The sequence below is a fragment of the Pygocentrus nattereri genome, chromosome 26 (genome assembly GCF_015220715.1).
Source record: "Pygocentrus nattereri isolate fPygNat1 chromosome 26, fPygNat1.pri, whole genome shotgun sequence".
Classification (NCBI taxonomy): domain Eukaryota; kingdom Metazoa; phylum Chordata; class Actinopteri; order Characiformes; family Serrasalmidae; genus Pygocentrus; species Pygocentrus nattereri.
The window spans coordinates 9467465-9485000 of NC_051236.1; the positions used below are offsets into that span (position 1 = coordinate 9467465).

Here is a 17536-nt window from a genome sequence, read left to right on the forward strand (position 1 = left end):
TCAGCTGGGGGAAGAGCTTTTTCTTATAAAGCCCCCAAACTCTGGAATGATCTCCCAGAAACTGTTCGGGACTCAGACACAGTCTCAATCTTTAAGACTAGGCTGAAAACTCACTTGTTCAGTTTAGCTTTTGGTAGCTAATGTTCCCCCTTAGATAAAGGCAGCAGATCCAGGGGTCCATGGACACAGGGAATTATAGTAAACTGAGATGCTGGTGCTGTCGTCCCGCTGCTCAAACACGGTCACTCAAGTTTGTGGACGGTGGAGTGGAGGGATGCCGAACTGTCTCAGAGTGCTGCCGTGTCTGTGTCCTTCTGGTTCTCTCCTTTTAGTTAAGCTGTCATAGTCAGATCTGCCGGCGTCGTTAGCCACACTCTGTAAATGTTTACATTCCCTGTTTATGTACAAACGGATAGAATAAAACTAATTCCATCTCCCTGCTTTCTTTCTGAGTATACAATCACCCACATGTCCAGCCGGACACTGAAGGACGACCGACTGCCGAGCCCTCCTGCTACCCACTTCAGACCAGCTGCCCACGCCCCAGCTGCCACCACCTACCTTGGATGAGCTGCCCACCCTACGCTGATGTTCTCATGGACTCCTAGTTATTCCTAATACCAATATTACTGCTGTTAATATTAGTAATATGATCACTTGTAGGTAGTTTGACCAGAGGAGGATGGGTCCCCCCTGGTGAGCCTGGTTCCTCCCAAGGTTTCTTCCTCAGTTCTGAGGGAGTTTTTCCTTGCCACTGTTGCCCCTGGCTTGCCCACTGGGGGGTTTCTGTACATTCTTACAGTTCTCTTGAAACTTTTTCTTTTCTGAAATTCTGTAAAGCTGCTTTGTGACAACATCCGTTATAAAAAGCGCTATACAAATAAATTTGATTTGATTAAATTCCCAGCCTTATTACACACTAAGGCTTATTATTCAATAACAACATGGACTTCAGTGCAAACTGGCTGAGCTATTCTTAGGTTATAAAAGTGCGTAATAAAACCTTGGGCCTGCCGGTGAGCCTTGACCATTTAGGAGGTCTTCTAGACCTGGAAATCTAGAAACACCTACGTTACACTTCCAGTCACTCGCCACTTTACAAGCTCCACTTTTCTTATAACTCCAGTATCTACTGTAAGTCTAAAATTACAGACTGTAGCTCATCTGAAATTATGCACTAATATCAGCCCCCTCTATCATGTTCATCAGTGGTCAGTTTCTGATTACAGAACTCCTGCTGACCAGATATTATTTGGATGGTGGATGACTGTCAGCACAGCAGAGGCACTGACACTGTAGTTTGTGTGGCACTGGTACCAGTGTATCAAATACAGTGGTGTTTCTAATAAAGTGGGCAGGGAATCAGACAGATTGGTGCAGCAAATTAGCAGAGATATGTACAGTATGATGGATGGATGGATGGATGGATGGATGGATCCTAGATTTAGCCTTCCTGACAGAATCCCCTGCGTCATGCTATTTGATTGTCGTGATCTTTTCATTCACCTCCGTCTTCACATCCTGCTCTCAGTCTCTGTGAAGGACCACTCACGACCTCATCCTTTCTATCTTGCTCATTCTTGTTTCCGCTCCTCCATTCAGCTTTAGAATAAATGTCTTTCACCTGCCCACATGCACACACACACACACACACACACACACACACACGTCTTTTCTGTGGTCTTCACTGCAGTTTCCGCTTCTCTGAGGTACATCAAGGAGTTCACACTTAAAACCGCTCCAACACACAAGCACATTCCCACCAATGAACAACCAGCTCATTCCAGTTTCTTATCTACACCTCCTGACACATCAGCTTTTAACCCTCTGGAGTCTCAGCAGCTCTAATACCAGGTCTAAAAACAGAGCACCAGGTTATTTCAAATGAATGACCAGTTCTCACTTGTAGCTCACAGAGAAAAGAGAAGCTGCATTTAAAGTCTAGAAATTTTATGCTAAACTTTCAATCACCATCATGTTTGTGCTTGTAAACAGAAAAGGAGATAATTTATCATGACACGAACTTGATAAAAAGTCTTTTGTATGTACAGTCCTGTTCTGAACTGAAAGCACTGAAAAACTGGTCAGATTATCACACAAAATTAAGAAGCACACTACCTGAATTTACTCTCTGCTGAAATTAGATACACTTCAATACACTTTTACAAAGAAAGAAAGAAAGAAGTGCAGGAGAGATGTAGGAGTGGGTGGTATGTTGCCCCTTCTGTTGTCCCTGGAGGACGCTGCTAATCTTGTGCACATATGTTTATTTTAATACAAAAAGAAAAGGAAACAAAGAGGAAAACAAACAAGTAATTAGTCCCCAAATGGCCAGGGCTGGAGTGGTGTGGCCAAGCTTTACCAATCAAAATTAAAATGAAAGAAAGAAAGAGGAAAAAAAGACAGAAAAAAAGGAAAGACAAGCATAATCAAAGCTTCTGACAGAAATGTTGATCTTTTTTCTAATTACACTCTCGTCCACTGAACCACTTCAGAGTGAAACCTGCGTGTGAATGGAGCTCTTTTGTAGCCGCTCTGTCTGAGGAAAGACTGACGTAATTACCTTCAAATTACTGCTCAGCTGTACTGTCTTCACTACAGAAACCGCTGATCTTTTAATCAGTAACCCTTTTCTTCGTTATGAAAAACCTATTATCCAGGGCTATAATTGGACGTGTGTGTGTGTGTGTGTGTGTGTGTGTGGGGAAAAGGTGATGTGAGTTGTAACAGCAGTGCTGTAGGACAGAAAACAGGCCCTGTTTGAGTTCATCATATCTCTTTAATCACTGTTAGAACATGACCGGCTGTGCGAGTGTCACCGGTGTCCACTTCCTCTTTGGTGAACTCTAACCCCTTATTTACATTCAACATTTTTATGACAGTTCATTAGACAAAGGGCCAGGCTGCTCTAAATCTAGGACATTTTATGCAGCTGTTAAGCGGAAACATTGCAGTTATTTTTATACAAAATTATCTAAATTAAGGGGTTGGATGACAGCAGAGCTGCCCTCGAGCCTCATGGAGTGGACCCACTGACCACACAAACCCCCAGAGCTGGACCTTTTCCTTTTTTTCATCCTCAAGCCTCTCATGCACTTTGACACATGAACTGTAGCGTGTTCTCTTTCAGAAATAACAAAAATATGTGTCGCTGCTGTCGGAACAAAACCTTGTATCTCCAAAATGGTGAATTACAGTAGAAGGAAAAAAATTTACTTTACTTTTAATGTGTGACACTGGAACCAGAATTTTTTCCAAGTCAATTTGGGTCATTTCTTTTGGTCCAATCATCATGAAATTTACAAAAAATGTGAAGGGCAACATACATTTTATTACAAAGTACATCAAAATCATAATTTATTACAATCATACAAAAATGGAGATATGATGTTTTGCTCCGACAGCAGCGGGATTATAAAAACTCCTCTCTAGAATGGGAGCGATTCTCAGAGGAGCATTTACAGTGTTGTGCAGTCAGCTGAAACTAAATCATCATTAACGGCCTTTTGTGGCAGGAGACAGGAGACTGGACAGAGAGAATCAGAGAGAGAGAGAGAGACAGTGAGAGAGGGACAGCGAGAGGGAGAACGAGAAAGATAGAGGGACAGTAAGAGACAGAGAGAGAGAGACAGAAAATGAAAGAGGGAGAGGGAGAAAGAGAGAGGGACAGTAAGTGACAGAGAGAGAGACGGAGAGAGACAGACAGAGAGAGACAAAGAGAGAGAGATAGAGAGACAGACAGAGCAAGAGAAGGAGAGCATGAGAGAGAGAGAGAGAGAAAGAAAGAGAGAGAGAGAGAGAGACAGACAAAGACAGAGACAGAGAGAGAGAGAGAGAGAGAGAGAGAGAGAGAGAGAGAGAGAGAGAGAGAGAGAGAGAGAGAGAGAGAAGGAGAGCATGAGAGAGTCAGAGAGAGAAAGAGAGGGAGAGAGGGAGAGCAAGAGAGAGACAAAGAGAGAGAGAGAGACAGACAGAAAGAGTGAAGAAGAGCAAGAGAGAGAGTGACAGAGAGAGAGAGAGAGAGAGAGAGAGAGAGAGAGAGAGAGACAGAGAGAGTGAGAGAGAGGGAGAACGAGAAAGAGAGAGAGGGACAGCGAGAGCAAGAGACAGAGAGAGCGAGAGAGAGAGGGAGAACGAGAAAGTGAGGCAACGGGGGAGAGTGTAGATAAAGGAGAAGGGAAGAGAGAGAGGGAGGGAGGGAGAGAGTGAGAGAGAGAGGGACAGCGAGAGCAAGAGACGGAGAGAGTGAGAGACCGAAAGAGAGAGAGAGAGAGAGAGAGCGTGAGTAAAAGAGAGAGAGAGCAAGAGACAGAGGGAGTGAGAGAGAGAGAGCTAGAGAGAGAGACAGAGAGAGACAGCCAGAAAGAGTGAAAGAGAGTGAGAGAGAGAGTGACAGAGAGAGAGACAGTGACAGAGAGAGAGAGCGAGAGTGACAGAGAGAGTGAGAGAGAGCGAGAGACAGAGAGAGAAACAGACAGACAGAAAGAGTGAAGGAGAGTGAGAGAGAGAGAGTGACAGAGACAGAGAGTGAGAGAGCGAGAGAGAGAGTGACAGAGAGACAGACAGAAAGAGTGAAGGAGAGCGAGAGAGAGAGTGACAGAGACAGAGAGTGAGAGAGCGAGAGAGAGAGTGAGAGAGAGAGAGAGAGAGAGAGAGAGTGAGAGTGTGAGAGAGAGTGACAGAGAGAAAGAGAGAGAGACAGAGAGAGAGAGAGAGAGAGAGAGAGAGAGAGAGAGAACGAGAAAGTGAGGCAACGAGGGAGAGTGTAGATAAAGGAGAAGGGAAGAGAGAGAGGGAGGGAGGGAGAGAGTGAGAGAGAGAGGGAGAGCGAGAGCAAGAGACAGAGAGAGCGAGAGAGAGAGAGCGCAAGAGACAGAGTGAGAGAGCAAGAGACAGAGACAGAGAGTGAGAGAGCAAGAGACAGAGAGAGTGAGAGACCGAAAGAGAGAGAGAGCGCGAGTAAAAGAGAGAGAGAGCAAGAGACAGAGGGAGTGAGAGAGAGAGCTAGAGAGAGAGACAGAGAGAGACAGCCAGAAAGAGTGAAAGAGAGTGAGAGAGAGAGACAGTGACAGAGAGAGAGAGCGAGAGTGACAGAGAGAGTGAGAGAGAGCGAGAGACTGTGAGAGAGACAGACAGACAGTAAGAGTGAAGGAGAGTGAGAGAGAGAGTGACAGAGACAGAGAGACAGACAGAAAGAGTGAAGGAGAGCGAGAGAGAGTGACAGAGAGAAAGAGAGAGAGAGAGAGAGAGTGACAGAGAGAGAGAGAGAGAGAGAGAGAGAGAGAGAGAGAGAGAGAGAGAGAGAGAGAGAGAGAGAGAGAGAGAGAGGGAGGGAGGGAGGGAGGGAGAGAGAGTGAGAGAGAGAGAAAAGAGCGCAAGCTCCAAATAAATAAATAAAACTTCGACATTTTCAATAAGCTTCCAATTATGTTACTTTTCTGTTCTCGCTCCTCCTCCTTCCCAGGGATGTTGTTAAGGAAGTGGCTGAGAATGCAGATATAGTGCGGCTAACTAGACAAAGTGATGAGGGTAACCTCTCTAGCTAATGTAATCTACGCCTACACACAGTGAAAATCTATGTTTCTGACAAACTAATATGTTTCATTGTCGACTGAGGAGAAAAGACCACCTGTAAGAAGACAACATCTCCAATCTTATAATAATAAAATGTGTCTGTACTTATGCTTTTTTGTCTGTTCCAGCTGATCAAACCTCAGGTAAGCGAAATATTGTGACACTCATTGTGTCACAGTAGTGTCGTATTTATATGGTTATATTTTTGCCAGTTCGTCAAGTCAGTTTCTCCTCCTATGTTGTTATTTATGATCATTTCAAAGTAAGCAGATCTAATCAAAGTAGCCTTCTTGAAGAGAAAGTCTGTAGATTCTTCCAAATTTCTCCATAATTTAACTGCTGAACAAAGTAATCCAGGGTGGTTTAATATTAGAAACATATAAACTCGGGGTTCTATACAATGGGGGCTATTTTGCTATACAACACCCTGCATGTGCCTCTCTAGCATCAATGTTTTTTAAATGTGTTTTAGGCCAAAACCTTTTCTATTGCCTTTCCAGTGTCTCAGTCATCAGGCAGAATATTCATAACCATGTTGTGTAATAACTTTCTGTGAGGGAGCTTTCAGAGGCATTAAACTCTTCAGACATCTGGTTCCTATCACCACCACTGTGAATAATTCTGACTCTTGAAGGTATTTATCATTGTGAAATGTGCTGTATCTGTGTGCATGTGCTGAAGTTATATTTTAGGCTGTCTACCTTTGTGTTTATCCATATATGGTCATGTTTGTCCCACCTGTTATTTGTCCTGTATAAGCTGGCTCTAATCTTGGATTCAGTCCAGCTATATAACTGTGTCAGTCTGGCTGGCTGGATGTCTGAGACCTGCATACGCAATGAATAAACTTTACTTGTCCAGACAACAGACAGAGTCCCCTGGCCAAGAGGGTTTGATCTCTTCACCTCTGAATTTAATTAGGCAGAAATTTTGAAAAGTTGGTGGAATTCGCTTCTAAGTCGTTAAACATTAGCCCTCAAAAATTCAACAATGTTTAGGCATCTCCAAAGTGGTAACTTTATAGGAGAAGGCAAAAACTTTTCCTTTTAATGTAACACAATGTCATGGGATTTTTTCCAAGTAATTTCAGACCATTTCCATTTGTCCTTTCATCACAACATTGACACAATGCACAGTTGCTGCTCTCAAAAGATGCAGAAAAGTAAAAGAAAAATGGAAATACAAGTTTTTCTTTGTGGACAGTGACAATGTCATCATTAAAGCTTATCCAGTTGAACAGGGTTGATCAGTCAGTTGCAACGCTCAGCTGCTCACAGACAGGAGCTAGATTACAGGATTAGATGGTGCTGTGTCTTCTTCACATAGCTGCCTTTTATATCGGGATCATTCAGAAGTCCTAGTGTCTCTGCTAACAAAATAAGTGCAAATGTAATGTAGCCTGTAAGCTCAGAATCTCCTTCTCCCACTTAAAAGAATTACTGTTTCACTCCAGCCAAAACTCCTAATGCAAGCAAAGACAAGACACCTGGGTGGAGTGAAAGAGGCCAAAAGGTTGTGGTTTGTGGTTTTAAGGGCTGTGTGTGAGCCAGCATTGAGATCTGACAGCTTCGATCATTATCAAGCGAGGTTGCTCCGCTCATTAGCATGCTAGCTGTGATGTCACATCCTTCACGCACTGTCTATCAGCACGGCTGGCGTCTGAATGCATAAGCACTGCTCAGATAACTCCAGCACCAACTTCCAGCACACTGATGAGCGCGTGTGGTTGAGTGAGTGAGAGTAAAACGCATGACGCATCTTTTGCATTCATAAAACACGCTATAGCTCTGCTTCCTAATTACCTTTCAAGGGCTTTTTCATACAGGTGCTTGACACTAATCCTCCCATGGAAGACTCACTCTCTCAGCAGTGACGTCACTGCTGAATTTCAGAGTGAGGTTCTGTCTCTTACGGTTATATGCAATAGATTGATCATCCTTGGTCAAATGTTTTGTGGATTTTCTAAGTAGTAAGTTAATAGACCCTTGACAGGCAATGATTCTAAATATGACCTTTTTGTCAAACTTTTAATGCACAATTTCTATTTATTTGAGTTTATCACACTGGAAAAAATAAAACATAACATTTTGCAGAGGCTGCATTTCAAGTTTTATTCTTTCTAAAGTGTTAAATTCAGCACACAAATGGTAATTGAGCTTTAAAATGGGCATAAGTGTGCTGGGAGCATATTAACTACACAAAAGAGAAAACAGGGTCAAAAAGAGGTCAGTCTAGAACTGAGAATGCAAAAGGTGAGCAAGAAAACAAACCAGGAATAAACTAAAATAAAGGCTCGGTGATGCGCAACAGACTATAGATACTATACTTTGCAATGAGCCTATGGACTAAACAGGTTACATAGGCACTAGAACAAGCGTTGAGAATCAACAACCAGGTGCTCAGGAACTCAGATAGGTGGATGGTTGAGAGTCTGTGGTCATGTGATCCCCCAGAGGATTCTGGGAGTTGGAGTTTTTTGAACGGAGTGAGGAGTGTTAGACTCTGCAAAGCCGGTGGAAGGGGTGACAGCATCTGACTTCTGCCGTAACAGAATTGGCAGTTAGTGTTGTCCTCCAAGTGTGTTGAGCATTTGTTAATTATACTGAATGAATGAATAAATAAATAAACAAATGCTTCTTAAATGTGATGCATATTTCATATATTTCTTTTAAAAAAAAAAAAATCCTTTAGTTCTCTTTGAAGGCTTTGAAGGGACGCTCTGGCCAGACCAGGAAAACCCACTTCTGATGATATATCTTAATGTTGGAAGGAACTACTAAGAAAGTGCAATTGCTTTGGGGGGCGGGTAGTTGTGTTTTAGAATTTTCTAGCAGTAACGTAAAGCTGTCTGGCTTTCTTTTGAATTCAGTCAGCAAAAAAAAGTAAAAAAAATCCTCTGCAAACCCCAAAAATCCACTATAAGGCAGTTTTAGTTTCCAAAAAGCTCTTTCCACCCTCAAGATACATCAATCAGAGGAGAGTTTTTCTAGTCTTAATGGAATGTCCCTTTAAAAAGTTCCACATTTACACATCTCAATTACAAAATTGCTTTTTAACGAACCCTCCACTGGGAAGCACTGTAACAGAATATCATAACACTTCTTCATTTTCATGATACATATTGCAGTATTTTGGTTTTCTAGTGTTTAAAGGATACAAAGCTCTATCAAATTAGAGAAGCATAACCGTATTAAAACCGTTCTGAAAAACTCAGAGTAAAAATAACATATATTTATTTTACTGCATGTTTCACCACATCTACTAAAACCAGTTCTGCTCATTTAGACTCCAGGGGTCTTTGGGACTTGAATATATAATCCCCCGAATACAAAGCTAAACTTTAAACAGCTATGACACTTGAACATCTGTTAGATGACTTTTTGAGAAAACATCCAGTCAATGACATGATTAATGATGACGACGATTTCATATTGTCATATTGCTCAACCATATGTGCAAAAAAAATGAATTACTGATGAAATGACCACCGTATTCGACCCCACTGCTTGCACATCTCGAAAAGATATAAATAAGTTTCATTTTCTCTCTGAGAAAAGCATCAAGCTTCTCCCGAAAATTAACAAATGGCATAATCAAATTGCATCTCATGAATATGCTAACAGGGCGGACAGCGAATGCATCTGGAGATGAATGCCTTTCATCTCGGAGGAGCGAGATGCGGAGTTGCTCGCCCAAATCTCCTGATAATCCCGCCCAGGCTGTAACTCAGCACGCAATGAAGAGGATAAATCAGGACCTTGGACAGCAGCACTGCAGCCTCGCTCACTCAGCCTGACTGCTTTCAGCACCACGGAGAGGGCTAGACAGAGCCAAGGTGATGGCTGCTCTTTTACTGCTGCGCATGGAGGTTAATGTGGAACGACGTGCTGAAGGTTTCAGTGAATAAAATGATGTGAAAGAATAATGTGAAAGCAGCACGAAGGACTGAAAGGGTCTGAGCGGAAGAAAAAAGTCGAATTACGTAAATGATCTCCTTCGGTGTCGTCATCTTGAGAGACGGGGTTTACCATGTAGGGAAGGAACCTCAGTTCTGTACAAGAATGAAGAGACCAATAAGAGCCTGTCATGATTATTATGTAACTGACGAACTGGGTTATTTGAGCTGTGGTCGTTTGGTCTGACAGTGATTATTTTATACAGCATTTTCAAAATGATACGGTTTTTGCAACAAACAGAATTTGAACGCATGTTTTTTTTTTTCTTTTTTAATTAGTTGTTGATGACGTATAAACAATAAAAGAAAGCAGAAGACATATTATATTGCATGTCAGGAAGAGAAAACGTTGATAACACTTTATTAAACACTTTATAACATTTTACACATAACAGCATAACAAATGCATAAGAGTTGAACTATGTGGTAATAAAGCAAAGCTTGAGTACTGATCAACAGCTTACGCCACTAATCGCAAGATGACGTAAGATTGTTTATGAAGCAAAACGTAAGAAGCCTGGCATTTTAAGGGGTCAGCAGAGGGGGTACAGACATTTAATCTAATATATAATATTATAATATAATGAATAATGTGTAATATATAATGCAACACTGTTATAAAGTATGATGCTCAAGCATTGGAGCTTATAAGACCTAGTTATATATGTCTAGTTATAACTAGGGCAATAAATTGTGATTTACCATCTTGTGATTAACTACATAAGCTGTTCATGAACACTCAAATATTTCTTTATAAATATGCTATTAAACACTTGTGCATATGTCATAAAGTTCCTATGTAGGTAGCCTTTAAATAAAGTGTTACCAAAACTTTTACCATGTATAATGATATGCGTAGAGGGAAGCACTGAGTAGGCAGTTTATTTGAGCTCAAACAGTTTCATTAGCAGAACATCTTATCTGGTAACAATTGCTACTGACTTTATGCGGGTCTTTTTTCTTCTTGCTGAGGACAAAGTTACTAAACACTATTATATATCTAGTTGGTACATCAGAAGGTAAAACGCAATGGTATGCTGATGTGTGAACTGCTATTTTTGAGAATTATCACTTTGTAAAGAGTTTGCTAAACTTGTTTATTACAACAAACAAAATAGATAATGTCAATGCACTCCCTGCATGGTAAAAGAATGAACTTTACATTGGGCAGGATATTCACAACCCTAACTTTATGTAAGGGAGTCTTTAGAATGCTTTCGGACATCTGGTTCCTATCAACACCACTGTGAACAAGTCTGACTCAGTATGTTTCTCTAGAATGGAGCTTTTTTATATTAAACCACTCTGAATTTCTTTGTTTACACCTTAATGATTGAACTATGCAGCAATTTTGAAAAAGCGGTGCAGTTACCCTTTATGTTATGCTTGACTCTACCCATAATTATGTAGAAAGAGTGGTCATTTCATCATTAGATTATGTGCATCCTGATGTTAATTAATAGGTAAGGATAAAAAGGAAAGTAGCAAATTATACAATTTAAAAGCTTGTACTATAACAATGATGAATGAAATCAACAAAAAGCTCATTTAATTATTAATTGTGATTATGTATATGAGAATGAATCTCCAGCTAAGTGTTATAATTGAGACTAAACCAACAATACACCTGTATAAGACCAACATCTGCAAGCACACATGCTATTCTCAATAACTATTCCACAACTGATAAAGCAGCAAGAAACCTTCCGTGTTATACATACACACACACACACACACACACGCATGCACACACGCACACACACGCACACACACACACACGCACGCGCACACGCACACACACACGCACACACACACGCACACACACATACATCTTTATTAATCTGATTTGTTCCACATAAGTGGGTGTGTGATTAATTGGTGTGTGAGGGAAAAAAAGTGTCCTTGATAAGATCTGCAGCCTCGGTGTCATCATACGTTGATGTTCTAAACGCCCCCACCTCATCCAATAAAACAGCAGTAATTAAGAGAAATATGAATGCTCATACATATTCATATGCTTCCCATATATTTGGACCTGCAGATAGAAGCAGGTGACACTGGCTGACTTGTGTTGGTTCCCATTAGTTCAGAGTCACCACTGTTACCGTGGCAGCATTGCTGTGGTGCAGTTGCCATGACCCAACATGGGGATTTGTAGGATGCTGTCCTGAAGGAGACGGGATTTTACAAAGCAAGGCACAGCTGAGGCAGTCTGGAGCACTGCCTTAGAGAGAGAAAGAGAGAGAGAGACAGAGAGGGACAGAGAGACAGAGAGAGAAGCAGAGAGACAGAAGAGAAAGAGAATTAATATGAAAGACAGAAGAAAGAGAGAAAAAGAATAAGATTGAAATAAGTATGAGAGAAGACAGAAATGAGACAGGAGACAAAATATGAGACATGGAGAAAGAAGAGAGAAAGACAGTAAAAGAGAGGGAGAGTGAGAAAAAGAGCAATGGAGAGATAGAAGAAAGAGATAGACATAAACAAGAGTACAGAGACAGAGCAAAGAAAAAGGAAAAGAGTAAAGAAAGACAGCATGAGACAGGATAAGAAAGAGAGGGAGAGAGAGCGAGAGAGAGAGAGAAGAGAGAGAGAAAGATGAGAGTCAGAAAGATGAGAGAGTCAGAAAGATGGAAAAAGAGAGATGTAAGAAAAAGAGAAAGACAACATAGACAGTGAGAGAGAGAGGGATTAATAAAAAAAGAGGACAAGAAAGACAGAGCATAAGTGGGTGAGAGAGAGGGCGAGAGAATGTAGAGGCATATAGAGACATATAGAAGAAAAACAGAGAGAGAGAGAGAAGGAGAGGCACATAGAGACATATAGAAGAAAAACAGAGAGAGAGAGAGAGAGAGAGAGAGAGAGAGAGAGAGAGAGAGAGAGAGAGAGAGAGAGAGAGATAGAGAAAAAGAGGCATATAGAGACATATAGAAGAAAAACAGAACAGAAAGACAAGATAGACAGTGGGAGAGATGAAGACAGTTAGACAGAGAGAGACAGACAGACAGACAGACAGACAGACAGACAGAGAGAGAGAGAGAGAGAGAGATTGATTGATTGATTGATTGATTAAAAGAAAGTCAGAGCACAAGTGGGTGAGAGAGAGAGGCATGTAGAGAAACAGAAGAAAAAGAGAGAGAAAAACAAGCCAAGATAGACAGTAGGAGAGATAGACACAGAAGTAGAGAGAGAGAGAGAGAGAGAGAGAGAGAGCGCGAGAGAGCTTGACAAAAAGAGAGAAAGAGTCAAAGCGTAAGTGGATGAGAGTGAGAGAAAGAGAGAGAGAAAGAGAGAGAGCTTGATAAGAAAAGAGAAAGAGTCAGAGCGTAAGTGGGTGAGAGAGAGACACCTTGATAAAAAGAGAGAAAGCGAGTCAGAGCATAAGTAGGTGAGAGAGAGAGAGAGAGAGAGAGAGAGAGAGAGAGAGAGAGAGAGAGAGAGAGAGAGAGAGAGAGAGAGAGAGAGAGAGAGAGAGACCTGTAGAGAGAATGGGGCTTGAGTGACAGCACAAGTTGGCATCTTCATCTTCACCAGGAGTGAAGAGCATTTCAGACGTGACTCCGTGAAGCTCACAGGAGTAGCAGCTTTCTGAAGTGTGTGTGTGTGTGACGGTGAGCACTGGATCATCAGAGCGCACACACACACACACACACACACACACACACACACACACACACACACAAAAGAGCCAATTACAATTCTAGTCACGGCAGCCATGCAGTAAAAGAGGAGAGAGGATGCGATGCAGGGAGAACCAGCAGAACACATTCCTCCTCCTACTCTCTCCATCTCTCCATCTTCCCTCCTCCTCATCTATCCACGGCCGCATGCGTGGGTGTGTATGTGCTGCGAGTGTGTGACGGATCATGTGTGCGCAGCATGTGACTGCACTGCGTTCATGTGCACTGCATACTGGAGCGTAACGCTGCTAACGGAATGACGGTAAAACGACACTCTGTCTGTATGGGAGAGAGAGAGAGAGATTCCAGCACTCACCTTGGCTGTTCGCTCCCCCCTCTCCCTCCTCACACTCGGTCAGGTTGTTGAGCATCCTGGCTCTCCGCTGCTCCTCGCTCCCCTGCTCCGAACTGTCCTCCACTCACGGTGAGAGAGGAAAAAAAAACCACGCACTCCCACTCAAATTCAGAGAGGTGGAAGAGAGAGGGGAAGAGATGGACAGATTTACCCTCCTGTCCTCCTTTCTTTCCCTGCTGGAGCTGAGAGGAAGAACGACACCGATGGAAAATGAGAGCGCTTTTTTCCCCTCTCTTCTTCTCGTCGTCTCCCCTCTCTCTCTCTCTCTCTCTTTCTCTCTCTCTCTCTCTCTTTCTCTGACTCTCTCTTTTTTCAGAAGGAGGAGGAGGAGGAGGAGGAGGAGGGTATCGCAGAGAGCTGCAGGAGTTGGATGATGGAACGTTCTCTCTCACTTGCTCGTCCGCTCACACACATGCAGACACACACGGGGGCTGGACACATACACGCTCGCTCACGTTCACCAAGACAGCTGAGTGACAGAGAGACAGAAAGAGAGACAGAGAGGGAGATAGAGAGAGAGATAAGATAGATAGAGAGAAAGAAAAAGAAATTAGATAAACAGAGAAAGAGAGAGAGAGAGAAACAGAGAGAGAAAAGGGTAGAGAGAAAGAGAGAGACGAGATAAATAGAATGAGAGAGAAAGAGAGAAATAAGACAGAAAGAGAGATAAAAAAGATAAATAGAAAGTGAGATAGAGATAAAAGACAGAAAGCAAAATGGAGATAGATAGATAGATAGATAGATAGATAGATAGATAGATAGATAGATAGATAGATAGATAGATAGATAGATAGATAGATAGATAGATAGATAGATAGATAGATAGATAAAGAGAGAAAGTGAGAGACCTACATTTACATATAACCCATTTCTTCAGCTCTTCATATTTGCTAGTTGTCAGAAGAGTGCATTATGCAAAGAATCTACTCTCTCTCTGTCTCTCTCTCTCTCTCTCGTCTGTCTTCATGGTGGGTTTAGTAATAATAGCCCCTGCTCACTGCTTTTCATGTCAGATAATAACACTGCGTTTTTGTGTCTTCAGATTTGTTTTGAGGAACACAATCAATACAATCAGCATTCAGCCTCAGACCCAACATGGTAAGAGTGACGGAGCCACAGACAAATCACATTCTCTGCTCCACTTCCTTTTCTACATACAACAAAGGAAACGAGCACTTTGTTGAAACGAGCACTTTGTTCACTGGAGAGGAATTTTGCATAAAAAATGATTTTGTGATTACATGCTGCTGAAGAAAAACAGTCTTCATCATCCAAAAGTAACAAGAAGAATCAAAACAGTCCCTTTGCATATGGCTGAGTGGAACCTAGAAGACACTGGAGAAGCTGCAGAGCCACCGGAGGGAGGTTCAGTCCCAATTACCTCACACCCACACACACACAAACACCTCACCTCAGTAAATGATTTCTGAACATCTGCTGGGACTTCAGCTGTAGAAACGCCCAGCCTCGGCCTTAACCTCACTCATCTGTGTGTGTGTGTGCGCGTGTTTGGTGCTACACATTTTTTTTTGCAGAAAAGACAATTAAGGCTGCATAACATGTGGTTTGTTATTATTATTGGACTATTGATCTTTGAGGAACTGATACACAGAAGGCAACACAATTATGTTTTTGATTTATAGTAAGGTCTGTTACAACTGCAACATGTGCTATATAATTGCAATATGATATTTTATCATGCAGCCATAAGAGTAATAAGAAAGTGGCTTTTAGGGGATTAGGATTATATAACACAGTTCTCATTACAAATAGGAACTTTCGTATATAATACTTCTGGGATGTATTACTATAAACACCGATCAGGTGTAACATTATGAACACCTCCTTTTTTCTACACTCATTGTCCATTTTATCAGCTCCACTTACTGTATAGCTGCACTTTGTAGTTCTACTAATACAGACTATAGTCCATCGGTTTCTCTGATACTTTGTTAGCCCCCTTTTACCCTGTTCTTCAGTTGTCAGGACCCCCATGGACCCTCACAGAGCAGGTACTATTTGGGTGGTGGATCATCCTCAGCACTGCAGTAACACTGACATGGTGGTGGTGTGTTAGTGTGTGTTGCGCTGGTCTAAGCTATCGTCTCTGACTTTATATCTACAAGGTGGACCGACAAGGTAGGGGTGTCTAATAGAGTGGACAAAGAGTGGACACGGTGTTTAAAAACTCCAGCAGCACTGCTGTGTCTGATCCACTCATGCCAGCACAGCACACACTAACACACCACCACCAGACCAGTGTCGCTGCATGAGAGAGAGAGAGAGAGAGAGAGAGAGAGAGAGAGAGAGAGAGAGAGAGAGAGAGAGAGAGAGAGAGAGAGAGAGAGAGAGAGAGAGAGAGAGAGAGAGAGAGAGAGAGAGAGAGAGAGAGAGAGAGAGAGAGAGAGAGAGAGAGCGCACCTGCCAAAATCTGAGAAGAAGATTGTGTTTGAGTTTGAGGGGATAATGAGACAAACCCCTTTGTTAATCTTGCAATGTCATTATCGCTGTCATGGCAACCATAAGCATTAATCTGCACTGCACATTAAATGGCAGGTGTGTATATGAGGCATATTTATGTAAGAAAATTCAAATCAGTCATGCATTTTAAACAGGATGCTGTGGCGTATGTGGGCATGTCACACACACACACACACACACACACACACACACACACACACACACACAAACAGAACATGACAGAGAAGCTTCAAACACCCAACACGAGTAAATCTACCAGTTTTTTTATTTGTCTACTCTTCACTTTTGTCCACTCTGCTGTCCCTTTAACTCTTCCATTGTTCCAATCATACAATCAGCCAGTTACAGCTGTGTCCTCCCAATAAAAGCTATTCCCAAAGGAGTCACTGACATTATGTCCTCTTTTCACTCAGACTCTAAGGCTAGGTTCACACAGGTGGTAAAATTGGCCTAAATACAATCTTTATCTTCATATGTTACAGTGTGAACTGCAAAAAACACACTGAATCTGATATTTTATGGCCAGATGGGAATTCATGTGATTTTTATGTCAATCGAACAATTTCGAGCAACTGATACCTCATAGACATTTGGGGTGATGTTTCTGTTCAAGAAATTAGAAGAGACTTATGCAAAAAAACCCTGATTTTAAAAGAAATGGCTGAACACGGTCATAGGAGAACAAGGCTGCAGTATCAAGGCTGCAAGCAAAGTATAAAGAATCTGAAACAATTTTTAAGGCGAGCTCGAACACTTTCTGGGTGATGAGTCCAGTTGTCAGCCAAGCTTCATGATGGTTCCTGTGATGCAGGCGAAGAAGAAACTGAACCCTCCAGGAGTGGAATGGCGTTTTGTTTGCCTCTGGATGAGTGTGGTACACGAAGCATTGTTGTTTTGCGCATGCAGGTCAGTTTAGGAGGGTGATCTGTTCAGACTAATGTCGCATAAAAGTCACATTTAAAAGATGTTGCAAACAGCCAAACAAAAATACCAGATTTGATGAGAAAATCAGAGTTAGTCCACTTTTACCTGCAGTGTAAACATGGCCTAACATTCACACAAGCAGCTACACATTAACTGCCTGTAGATTTCTTTCTTATTAGCCTCTAAAAAGTCTTAAATATAAGATAATCCTCATGCATAAGGAAGCAGAAAGTCAAAGGAAAAACAAGTTTCCAAACTGTAAAGGTGCAAAAGTAGTTAAAGAAATGCTGAAAAGCTACAGAGAAAATGGGACTCCTAAAAACATGGAAGACCTGGTAGACACCAAAACTGTCCCTATCAGATAAACAACACTTAAAGCTTTAATCATTTGAGAGAGAGGATAAAATCAATGTCCACTTTTGCTTTAGATCTGAAAACAATCACAGGATCCACTCTGTGGGTCTGAAAGATTGTATAGCAGTCAAGAAGCCTCATTGAGAAATGGAAATAGACAAAAAAGAAGCTTCTGGTGTTTCTAGAACAGTAGACCAACCACTTTAGGGTCCT

General features: G+C 41.9%; 1 protein-coding gene across 4 annotated transcripts in view; it reads right to left on the bottom strand.

Annotated features, from left to right (window-relative positions):
- slc12a5a (solute carrier family 12 member 5a) overlaps positions 1-17536 on the bottom strand; it is a 226528-nt gene that overhangs the window by 124309 nt on the left and 84683 nt on the right. Inside the window, exon 1 of one of the 4 annotated variants that reach the window (XM_037534819.1) lies at positions 13526-13908. The exons of 2 other annotated variants lie outside the window; for them this stretch is intronic. In XM_037534819.1, the coding sequence (XP_037390716.1) occupies positions 13526-13580 (55 nt within the window). In that variant the 5' untranslated portion in view covers positions 13581-13908. Of the gene's footprint in view, positions 1-13525; positions 13909-17536 lie in introns of those variants that run through there. One more of the 4 variants, XM_037534820.1, reaches the window with a different exon arrangement.